General features: G+C 41.4%; 1 protein-coding gene across 1 annotated transcript in view; it reads left to right on the top strand.

Annotated features, from left to right (window-relative positions):
* LOC132391661 (alpha-1A adrenergic receptor-like) overlaps positions 1-10,781 on the top strand; it is a 122,707-nt gene extending 111,926 nt beyond the window's left edge. The window contains exon 2 of the mRNA XM_059965150.1: positions 8,955-10,781. Within this exon, the coding sequence (XP_059821133.1) occupies positions 8,955-9,415 (461 nt within the window). The 3' untranslated portion in view covers positions 9,416-10,781. The remainder of the gene's footprint in view (positions 1-8,954) is intronic.
* Positions 10,782-12,814: the final 2,033 nt, after the last annotated feature.

The following is a 12,814-nucleotide window of genomic DNA, read 5'->3' as shown; positions in this document are numbered from 1 at the left end:
TATTAATAGTGTCTGGGGTCACCCATCTTGTACAGACACTCCCAGAGGAAGACAATGGCAAACCACTTCTAGAGAAAAGTTTGCCAAGAACAACCATGGGCATGTATAGAGAAAAGAATAAGAACAACTGCATGAAGGGGGTCTTCACCACAGACTGATTAAAGACAGATGGAAAACCACGATCTTCTACGTTATATGACCTGGCACATAATAATGATGATGAATGTATCCAACTCTACCAGCCTCCCTGGCAGTGCATTCTATGTACTTCCCATTTTCTGTGTAAAGAAAAACCCTGCCAGTGACACCCCCTCCCCACCCCGTCCTACAATCAGCTTAAAAGTATGGCTGGGATACTGCAGATCATCAAGATCCTTTATTCCTACCTAAGACAGCAAACTGTGTCTTGACTTAACTTTCATTTATTCAAACCGATATTTTCTTCAGTCCTTCGCTGAAGGTTCAATCTTGATTTCCGTACTCGTCACTAGAATGGAGTCATGTGTCTTTGTTGCAGGGTCAGGATTCTACACAATAAGACACAGTTGTCACAAGGACAACTATGAATTATAACCATGGCAAAGAGGGATTAGCTGTGCACGTCAGCGAAGACCTCTTGGTTTCATTGGCATTCATACAGACATAAGAATTATGGTGATACAGTCAGAGAAAATGTGGCCCTTTGCCATTACATCCAAATAGTTTGGCAGTCACTGATGATCACCAAGTACTATGTCCTTTACAAGCTCGTAATACATGTTCTTCGTCACGTTGTTTTCACATTTCTAAAAGATCATCTTGAAATATCATTTTTTAGATAAGTCATTTCAGGGTATTTAAAAAAACAGGATGTCTTATTGCTCCAAGTTCAAAGTTCAAAGTAAATTTATAATCAGAGTCCATATATGTCACCACCTACCCCTGAGATTTATTTTCCTGTGGGCATATTCAGCAAATCTATAGAATGGTAACTGTAGCAGGATCAGTGAAAGATCAAAGTGCAGAAGACAACAACCTCTGCAAATGCAAATATAAATAAATAGCAATATGAGATAATGAGATAAAGACTCCTTAAAAGGAGATCATTGGTTGTGGGAACATCTCAACGGTTGGGCAAATGAGTCATAAAGAGGTACAACACAGAAACAGGGCCTTAAGCCCATCTAGTCCATGTCAAAACCATTTTGCTACCCCCTTTCATTCAAGAGCCTGACGGTTGAGGGGTAGTAACTGTTCCTGAACCTGGTCGTGTGAGTCCTGAGGCTCTTGTACCTTCTATCTGATGGCAGCAGCAAGAAAAGGGCATGGCCTGGGTGGTGGGAGTCTCCGATGATGGATGCTGCTTTCTTACAACGGTGTTTCATGTAGATATGCTCAATGGTTGGGAGGGCTTTACCTGTGATGAACTGAGCTGAATCCACTACCTTTCTGTTCAAAGGCATTAATGTTTCCATACCAGGCTGTGATACAGCCAGTCAATACACTCTCCTCTACAAATCTATAGAAGTTTGTCAGAGTTTTTGATGACATGCCAAATCTCCACAGACGTCACAGGAAGTCAGAATCAGGGTTATTATCACCGGCACGTGACGTGAAATTTGTTAACAGCAGCAGTTCAAGGCAATATATAATCTAGCAGAGAGAGAAAAAAAGATACTAAATAAAATAAAACATAATAATAAATAAACAATTACATATATTGAAAATTTATTTAAAATATGCAAAAACAGAAATACTGTATGTTAAAAAAGTGAGGTAGTGTCCAAAGCTTCAAAGTCCATTTAGGAATAGCTGTATATGGACAGGAAAGGAATGGAGGGTTATGGGCTGAGTGCTGATCGGTGGGACTAGGTGAGAGTAAGCGTTTGACATGGACTAGAAGGGCCGAGGTGGCCTGTTTCTGTGCTGTAATTGTTATGTGGTTATATATGGAATCAGATGGCAGAGGGGAAGAAGCTGTTCCTGAATCACTGAGTGTGTGCCTTCAGGCTTCTGTACCTCCTACCTGATGGTAACAATGAGAAAAGGGCAAGCCCTGGGTACTGGAGGTCCTTAATAATGGACGCTGCCTTTCTGAGACACCACTCCCTAGATGTCCTGGGTACATTGTAGGCTAATGCCCAAGATGGAGCTGACTAGATTTACAACAAGATCTGCAGCTTCTTTTGGTCATTTGCAGTAGCCCCTCCATAACAGACAGTGATGCAGCCTATCAGAATGCTCTCCACAATACAGCTATGGAGGATCCAATTCCAGAGTGAGGTACAGAGGCCCAGGTTCTGCAACTTCTCAATCAGGATTGTGTGAATGATGGTGTTAAATGCTGAGCTACAGTCGATGAACAGCAACCTGGCATCGGTGTTTGTGTGTCTAGGTGATCTAAAGCCATGTGAAGAGCCATGGAGATTGCATCTGAAATTGACCTATTGTGACGATAGGCAAATTGCAGTGGGTCCAGGTCCTTGCTGAGGCAGGAGTTCAGTCTAATCATAACCAACCTCTCAAAGCATTTCTTCCCTGTCAATGTGAGTGTTACTGAGTGATAGTCATTAAGGCAGCTCACATTATTCTTCTTTGGCACTGGTATAATTGTTGCCTTTTTAAAGCAAGTGGGAACTTCTGCCCGTAGCAGTGAGAGGCTGAAAATGTCCTTGAATACTCCCACAAGTCAGTCGGCACAGGTTTTCAGAGCCTTACCAGGTACTCTATCGGGACCTTCCGCCTCTTTAAAGACAGTCTAACATCAGCCTCTGAGACAGAGATCAGAGGGTCATAAGGTGCAGCAGGGATCGTCACAGCTGTAGTTGTGTTCTCCCTTTCAAAGCAGACATAGAAGGCATTGAGTTCATCTGTTAGTGAAGCATCATTAATACTATTGGGTATAGGAAGAGTAGAGGCGTTACTTGCTTTCTTCATGATTGCATTTACATCCTGGGTCCAGAATCATATTCACACAACATGGCCAGTAGTTATTATACCCATAATGAACCTTTATTTATTTGTCCAAAGTACCTTGAAAAGAATGATTCACCAAATAAACACTGTCCCTCAATTATCACTCCAGATTGCTTTCCCACTCAGTGAGTGAAGTACATTGCTAACTATAATAGGTGACCTGGCAGGATTGAATAAACACCTTCAAAATGCATCACATTTTAAAAGTCTTTGTGAAATCTTTCTAATGCAAAATGTTTGAAAAGAAAGTTGCTTCCTTCCAAACTTTGGAGGCAGAAGAAAATGCAGATGCTGGAATCTGGAACAAAAAAAAAATCAAACTTCTGAATGAACTCAACAGATGAAAGGTCAAAACACATTTATTATCAAAGTATGTATAAATTATACAGCCTTGAGATTCATCTCCTAACAGACAGCCATGAAAAAAAAACCCATACTGTATAAGCGAAAGACCATCAAACACCTAATGTGCAGAGAAAAAAAAACACATCATGCAAACAATAAATGCAAGCAAATAGTGTTCTGACCCAAAGTCCACAAACAGAGTCCCATAGATCAACGCAGAGCTGAGATGGCTATCCTTCACCTTGGGCCCTGACACCCTGGGCTTTTCGCTCTGGCGTGGTGCCTAAATAGACATCAGGTAGTGTCAATAGAAAGAAATGGGCAGTCAACATTTCAGGTCAAGAACCTTCATCTGAACTGTAGGAGTAGAGGGTTAATAGCCTTTCTCCTGTCACTCTTTTCGATACACATGAAGCTTTTCAACCTGAATGCCATGAAGAGCGCTGGCAATATCGGAAGCCAAGTGCGGAGGAAAGACAGACTCTGATGTAGAGCCGATGATGAGAATTTATTTATAAGTATTAGAACAGAACATCGGTTACTCAGCCAAGCAAAACCGTGAGACACAACATTCTCAAAAAAAGGACCCTGTGATTAGTGCTAATTTGGCGTCTACTTAAATAATACAAGTTACACAGAAACCCTGAGCCTACCTAAATAACGTTAGTAAGCTTAAACAGATGCACTGAGAGACATTACAAAGAGCAAGTTGCACAACAGCAGACACAATCTCAATGGCTCTCCATACGGCTTTAGACCACCAGGACAGCACAAGCACCTATGTCAGGATGCTGTTCATCGACTATAGCTCAGCATTTAACACCATCATTCACACAATCCTGATTGTGAAGTTGCAGAACCTGGGCCTCTGTACCTTCCTCTGCAATTGGACCCTCGACTTCCTAACCAGAAGATCACAATCCATGTGGATTGGTGATAACGTATCCTCCTCGCTGATGATCAACACTGGCGCACATCAGGGGTGTGTGCTTAGCCCACTGCTCTACTCTATGTGTACACAGAGTACTCTATGTGTACTCTATGCATGTCTAGGTGTAACTCAAATGCCATCTACAAATTTGCTGATGATACAACCATTATTAGTAGAATCTCAGGTGGTGACGAGAGGGCTTACAGGAGTGAGATATGCCAACTAGTGGAATGACGCCACAGCAACAACCTGGCACTCGATATCAGTAAGATGAAAGAGCTGATTGTGGACTTCAGGAAGGGTAAGATGAAGGAACACATACCAATCCTTATAGAGGGATCAGAAGTGGAGAGAGTGAGCAGCTTCAAGTTCCTGGGTGTCCAGATCTCTGAGGATCTAACCTGGTCCCAACACAATCATGGAGTTATAAAGAAGGCAAGACAGTGGCTATACTTTATTAGGAGATTGAAGAGATTTGGAATTTCAACAAATACTCTCAAAAACTTGTATAGTTGTACCATGAGAGCATTCTGACAGGTTGCCATCACTGTCTGGTATGGAGGGGCTACTGCACAGGACCAAAAAAAGCTGCAGAAGGTTGTAAATCTAGTCAGCTCCATCTTGGGTACTAGCCTACAAAGTACCCAGGACATCTTTAGGGAGCAGTGTCTCAGAAAGGCAGCATCCATTATTAAGGACCTCCAGCACCCAGGGCATGCTCTTTTCTCATTGTTACCATCAGGAAGGAGGTACAGAAGCCTGAAGGCACACACTCAGCGATTCAGGAAGAGCTTCTTCCCCTCTGCCATCTGATTCCTAAATGGACAATGAATCTTTGGACTCTACCTCACTTTTTTTTAACTATACAGTATTTCTGTTTTTGCACATTTTTAAAAAATCTATTCAATATACGTAATTGATTTACTTGTTTATTTTTGTATTATTATTATTATTTTATTTATCATTTTCTTCTCGCTGCTAGATTATGTCTTACATTGAACTGCTGCTGTTAACAAATTTCACGTCAGATACCAGTGATAATAAACCTGATTCAGATTCTGATTCTGAGAAGAACACAAGGAACTCTGAAAAATTAAAGAATCTTGTTAAGCAACAATTAATCATTTCAAGTACTCTAAAAACCTCAGAGTCCAATGCTGTCTGGAGGCTGGAGCTTGTTACACTGAAATATCAATTGTCCATTTCCCTCTACAAACACTGCCTGATCCACTGAGTTCCTCCAGCAGTTTGTTTTTTAGTCCATTTTAACCTTGCCTGATTTGAATGAAGAGAAGTAGAAAGTCTCTTTCTCCACAGATGCTGCCTGATCTACTATTTCCAGTATTTTAGTTTGTTTTTATGCCTTTTTCATTTGCCCGTAGGGTCATCGTCATAGACACAATCCCTACAATATTTATAGCAGAGTAACCTGGTGCAATGATTTTTCATGAACACCAACCCTTTACCATTTCACATGTGTCCCCCCCCCCCACTGATCCCACTGCTTTCTCCTCACCCACCACCATGCTCCCAGCCCTCCCCCATCCCTCGTGCTCCTCATCTCCTTCTTTTCAGGTCTACTTCTGCAAGAATCTGTTTGAGGATTGACGCAGATTATAGAAGCAGACTCAAAGCGCTGAAATTGTTTTAGCTGCATCATGACATGAGCAATATACTGTGAGCACTGAAGCATTAGATGACTTAAACAAGTCATCTTCCTTCAGCTGTAGCTCCAGCCACCTCGTGTGTGAACAAGAAGGTTACATTCCTGAATTGCACTGAACTAACCTCAGTTATTGGGATTAGGCGGTAATGGTGGTCATGGTGCTAGATTACTGACCTACTATGAGTTCCAATCTGTGTTACTCATCAAACACAGATTGGAATTGGAATTCAACAAACAAGGCACATGAAACATTGTAGAGGTGTTTAAGGCAGAGCTTGATAAGATTCTTGATCGCCTGGGCATGAAAGGATACGAGGAGAAGGCAGGAGATTGAAGCTGAGAGGGAAAATGGATCAGCCATGATGAAATGGTGGAGCAAACTTGGTGGGCCAAATGGCCTAATTCTGCTCCTATATCATATGGTCTTATGAAACAGGATCTACCAGAGAGTTCTTCAAAACCACTAAGAACAAAATGGCGGTGCGGTAGTACACCAGTTTGCATAACACTGTTACAGAGCCAGCAACCCGGGTTCAATTCTGCTGATGTCTGGAAGGAGCTTGTACGTTCTCCATGTGACCACATGGGTTTCCTCCCTCATTCCAAAAACATCCCGGTTAGTAGCTTAATTTGTCACTTGTGTGTAATTGGGCAGCACAAGCTTAGAAGGGCTTGTTACTGTGCTGTATCGCTAAATAAATATAAATAAATAAATAAAGAGAAGTTGTTAACCCCATGCAGTCTGGCCAGCAGGGGAATTCCAATCACACTGATAGCAACAGAGAATAAGGAATAAATAATTGAATGTCAACATCAGCCCAAGAACAAGCACATAATGCAATAGTTCAATGGTTCCAATTAATATCAGAGAATGTATGTAGTGTAAAACTTGAAATTCTTAATCTTTGCAGACATCTACAAAACAGATTCTTTCTTGCATTTAAAACCTTCCAGGTATATCACTCTCTCATTTCTCTTTGTCTGTTTTGTTTCTGTTGGGCAAAAATATTGGGAATCAAAGCCAGAGGCGAGCACAGGTACATATGACAATGTTGAAGGAATTGCTTCTTCCCTTCTGCCAACAGATTTCTGAATGGACAATGAACCCATGCACATTACCTCACTATTTCCTTATTTCTTCCTTAGCTCTTTTTTTCCACTACTTATTTAATTATATGTGGTTGGCATCCGTCTGTCTCGAGGGACACTGGGTGATGAACATCATCATCACAAGCTGGGTGTGGTGATCCTGAGATGCCCAGTCCTCAAGATCCCCCTCTCGGCCTCACCAGTGTAGTCCAAAGGAAAATTTATGAAGCAATACATTTGGCACCAGCTTGGCTGCAGGAGCTGCTAGAAGGATGTTCAGTGATGTCAAGCCACCTTAGGGGCTCCACTCTGGGTCTGCTGCCTGGGTTTATTCCTGTAGTTTCATCTCACCTGAGGCTGCCCACAAGGCAGTGGGGGCTATTTACCCACAGCTGAGGATCTGGTTCACCAGGGCATATCCACACACCGGTGGACCTGTGTGCTACATGTGCAGGGGCCAGACCTTCTCCCTATCCTCTAGTTTAGCCTGAGTCCAAAAGGAGTTCAGTTTCCGTGTGTCAACAGTGAGAAGGCACTACATGAGTTTTCCTGTTACACATTCAGCTCTGCTTTTCACAAGACTGCCAGCCAGCGGCAAAAGCTGAAAGCGAGAGCGACAAGCACTGCCCCTTATATATTTTTTTTCTTATTATTGTAATTTATAGTTTGTTTTTATGTATTGCAATGTACAGCTGCGAAAAGTGACAAATTTCATTACATGTCATTTTGTTTTATGACTTCAAAACATTAAACAAATACAATGGAAGACACAGGAATCCAAAATGTGAGCCTAGCTTCGAGTTTACTTTAAGTGAGGTGCACACGTATCACGTGGTAGGGTGATGACATATGCAATTCACATATTTATACATATAACCCATAATTAATTATTTAAACAAATAAAAATGCTTAATCAAACTATATATATGTACAAGATAACTCAAATATTACTGAAATATTAAATGCACAACACATATGCCAGTGAAATTAAGCCAGATTCTGAATTAAACCAGATTCTGATTCTGATATACACACACACACACGTAGAATGAAAAAACATACGTGCAGCAGCACAGGCAGGTTCTATCATATAAACAGTATTCAGAAGAAAAACATAAATTGCACACAGTATTTACAAGAAAAAGCACATTTAGGGCAAAAAACAGCAAAGCCTTTTTCAGTGCAAAGTTAATTTGGAGTTTCTCTCAAGAAGCAAAAAGACTGCAGATGCTGGATATCTAAAAGCAGGAAATTTCGATTTAGGTTTATAGATACAGCTTAATAACAGGCTCTTCCAGCTAAACAAGCCCAGACTGTCCATTATACCCATGTGACTAATTATCCTGATAACTTGTACTGTACGTCTTTGGAAGCTGATGGAAACCGAAACACCCAGAGAAAACCCACATGCTTATAGCAAGAATGTACAAGCACCTTACAGACAGCGTCCAGCAAACCTGATTCACTGGTGCTGTAATAGCATTATTTTTAGTTTTAAGATTATTCTAAATGTGGTTTCCCAGTGGAATTCCACAGCTTGGGTTTAAGGAAATGGATGATGTACATTTCAGATGTGCCTTAGCTTTGTTTCCTGCCTGGTTCAGGATGTCAGTAGCCAGTATAAGTTACTCACACCGCATGAAATCCTGGAAATATTAACTCTGTTTCTCTCTCTATGGATGCTGTCTGGCCTGCAGAGTCAATTTCCAGTTGCATGGGACAATTTCCCATATCCAATTACCTTATCAAAAATAGTGTTCTCATCCCACCTTCAGTCCAATAAACATAGAACCTTTGGTCGGTTGGGTATTAAATTTAGCTACTATTGAAATTACAGTTTGGCTTATATCCAGAACTGTGTGTTGATCAAGTTACACTGTTTCTTATGTATTGTTAAAGAAAGTTTGCTAAAGTGAATAATTGATTTAAAATTAAATAATAGCTTTTTCCCCCGTTTTTTCCACACAGGTTCCTTTTTCCCAGCATACAAACCGCCAGAGATTATCTTCAAAATAACATTTTGGCTCGGCTATTTCAACAGCTGCATAAACCCAATTATATATCCTTCTTCAAATCGAGAATTTAAAAAGGCATTCCAGAATATTCTGAAAGGCCAGTGTGGGCACAGAACACGTTCGTCCTTGGTTGACATGTCGGTGAGCAACCACGGCAAGGAAGGGGACAAGGATATGAGACGTTTTTCCCTGGGATCCCAGGAAACTTTCTACAAGGTCTCAAAGTCGGACAGGGTGCATGAATGGAAGTATTTTTTGGATCATGGATCAAGCTGTAAATGCAATCCAAACTGTCGCCATCTGGATGGAGAAGGTGGCTCGAATATATGTTCCTGTTGCACTGTCTCCAACCACAGCACAGCGAGTATGAAACTGCACACTGACTCCATTGGCGATGATGGGGATCCTGTTTAAATGAGGAGCCCTCGATGGAACAACTACCCACACTGAGCATTGTTTCCACACACACTGAAAATTGCATCTCAAGACTTATCCAAATGTGCTTGTTGCCATGTCGGAACAAATGTGATAAATTTTGAAACAATATTAAAGAATTGCCAAGTTATGTGCAATCCATTCCCGACGAGGACAGGATCTCCTGTCTGGTGTATAACACCCTGGGAGAGACTTCACAACCTCAGACAATTCTTCACTTGTACACAAATCTACTTGAAGCATGAACAAGCTCTGCTCGCTCAGTTGCAATCTTGAACAATTCGTCAATTGCGTGCAGGTTTACTTGGAATGTGGATCCATTATACTTAATTTAAGTGATGCGTTTCTAACACCAGTTCTAAATATTAGCATATACATAAATTCATTTCTTAAAAAAAAGCACTACAAAAAATTCCCAGTTCTTATCTCAACTATGAAGTGAAATCTTACTATGTTCAATGAATGTGAAACCCCTCCTACCAGAGGAGGAGGTACTTAGAGAGAAAGGATATCTTTCCATGTTACATGGCCAACATAAGCATCCAATTGCAATGGAGGTTTTATTGCCCATAATGCTCTGCGGCAATAAACCTGCGCTATACATTCAACTTGACAGTTGTAAGAATTGAAGCAATATCACAGTATTTTGCTTGGAAATAAAGTAATCTTTATTTTATTCACCCCAGTTCACTGTTTTTACAAAATCGGCCAGTTAGTTATTTTTAGTTTTAAGTTTATTCTAAATGTGGTTTCCCAATGGAAATTTTACAGCTTGGGTTTAAGGAAATGGATGATGCACATTTCAGATGTGCCTCAGATTAGTTTCCTGCCTGGTTCAGGATGCCAGTAGCTAGTATAAGTTACTCATTAGTAATTTCAGCAAATCTCTCGTTAAGAGGAGAGTTTTTTTGCCATTCCTCCCCTCTCTATCAATATACAGGCTGACAAGAGTCCGTGGAAACAAAAACAGTATTATACAACCTAGTCCCAGTCATAGGCTAATTTGTAAATGATACCTGTTAAGAACATATGAAATTAGAGAGTAAGATTAGTGAAAGCAGGTGATGAATGGTCAGTGTGGACTCTAAGAGCCAAATGAACTGCACATCTTGATGACCCTATGATCCTGACAGGCCATAACAGGCAGCAAATTGCAGGCTGACTCCCAACTTCTGTTGAAGTTGGCTGCCAATTTTACACTCAGTTGAGCTTCTCTTACACTCAAGTTATTTGAAAAACTATTAACGTTGATGTAAATCATTGGAAAGAATTTTCATTTAAACATCGGTATTTTTGTAGCACTTAATTAATTTAAAAGTAAAATAAAGAAATAAGTAATTTATTCTTTCTGATCTCCAGCTATGAGTGAATAATGATTCAAATCCTGGTCTAGATCTCACTGGTATACAAGCAGAGAGAGGTTTCCTGGTATAACACTATGGGCTGCAAACAAGAGAGGGAATTTAACTGAATTGACTTTATTTCTTACATCCTTCACAGACATGATGAGTAAAAATCTTTACATAACATCTCCATCTAAATGTGCAATGTGTAATCATAGTAATTTATAATAAGTAGAACAATCATTGTAAGATAGAAATACACTCAAATCAACGTGAATTAATCAGTCAGATGGCCTGGTGGAAGAAGCTGTCACGGAGCCCGTTGGTCCTGGCTTTTATGCTGCGGTATCGTTTCCTGGATGGTAGCAGCTGGAATAGATTGTGGTTGGGGTGACTCGGGTCCCCAATGATCCTTCAGGCCCTTTTCTCAAAACTATCTTTGTAAGTCCTGAATCATGGGAAGCTTACAACTACAGATGCACTGTGCTGCCCGCACCACTCTCTGCAGAGTCCTGCGATAAAGGGAGGTACAATTCCCATGCCAGGCAGTAATGCAGCCAGTCAGGATGCTCTCAATTGTGCTCCTGTAGAAAGTTCTTAGGATTTGGGGGCCCGTACCAAACTTCCTCAACCACCTGAGATGAAAGAGGCGCTGTTGTGCCATTTTTAACCACACAGCTGGTGTAGACAGACCACGTGAGATCCTCAGTGATGTGGATGCCAAGGAACTTAAAGCACTTCCTTTTGACCTCCTGTTGGGTCCAACAACAGTGGAGAATGACCCAACGCCTGCCACTTGTCACATCCCAGATATTGGGTGAATCCAATCAACCCGAAGACTCAACCTGTTGCCAGTGGTTCCTTTAAAGTATCTAGCCAGATCCATCGTATCTGTGCACAGATGTTCTAAATCACTCTCCTTCTCTAGTTACTCTCCTTGCTGTCTGAGTGTACAAAGCTGGAGTGGTGATCTTGAGGCTTTAGCTCTTCGAGGGTGCCGCGAAGAGAGGCTTCAGTCAGAGAAGGCAAAACTAAAGAAAAGCTCAAGGCTAAGTTCTTCTTTCTTCCTTCCTTCCTTTATATCTTCTCAGCTACGATAGTGGAGATGCCGGGCAGGATAGTTGAATGCTCCTCTTGCAGGATGAGGGAAGGCAGAGAGACGTCCAGTGTCCCTGATGACTACAATTGCGAGAAGCGCATCCTGCTGCAGCTCCTGACAATCCATGTTAAGGAGTTGGAGCTGGAACTGGCTAAACTCCGGATCATTCAGGACACTGAGGGGGTGATAGATAGGACATATAGAGAAGCAGTTACACCCAAGGTGCAGGACACAGCAGGCTGGGTGGCAGTCAGGAAGGGGAAAGCGATTCGGGAGCCATTGCAGGGTAGGGATCGGTAGGGTAGGGAAAGGTTGAGCATGGTGCGACTGATGTCCTGAGCTGCCTATATTTCAATGCTCGAAGTATCATAAGAAAGGCAGATGATAGTGCTGAAGATGAGGTAACTGTTTTACAAACAGAGGCAATGTGTAGTGAGGAGATGCTGTTGACAGGGTGAAATTGTAGTCAACAGGATGGGTTGCAACATAAAAGGCGGACAAAATCAAAAAGGGTGAATACAGACCTGAAGGTCTTATATCTGAATGTGTGCAGTACACAGAATAAGGTAGGATGAACCTGCAGTACCTGCAGTTTGGCAGGTGTGATGTGTAGGCATCTCTAAATCATGGCTAAAAAAAGAATCATGGGAGCTTAATGTCCAAGGATACACATTGTATCAAAAGGACAGACAGGAAGGCAGAGGGGCGGATTGCTCTTTTGGTAAAAAATGAAATCAAATCATTAGAAAGAGGTGACATAGGGTTGGAAGATGAGGAATCATTGTGGATAGAGCTATGGAATTGTAAGGGTAAAAAGACCCTGATGGGAGTTGTATACAGATACCCCAAACAGTAGCAAGGATGTGGCCTTCAAATTACAACAGGAGATAGAAAGTGCATGCCAAAAGGGCAATGTTACAATAGTCATGGGGGGGG

The sequence above is a fragment of the Hypanus sabinus genome, chromosome 1 (assembly GCF_030144855.1).
Source record: "Hypanus sabinus isolate sHypSab1 chromosome 1, sHypSab1.hap1, whole genome shotgun sequence".
Classification (NCBI taxonomy): Eukaryota; Metazoa; Chordata; class Chondrichthyes; order Myliobatiformes; family Dasyatidae; genus Hypanus; species Hypanus sabinus.
The sequence above is the reverse complement of the archived record's forward strand: the minus strand, read 5'-3'. Positions and strand labels throughout refer to the sequence as shown.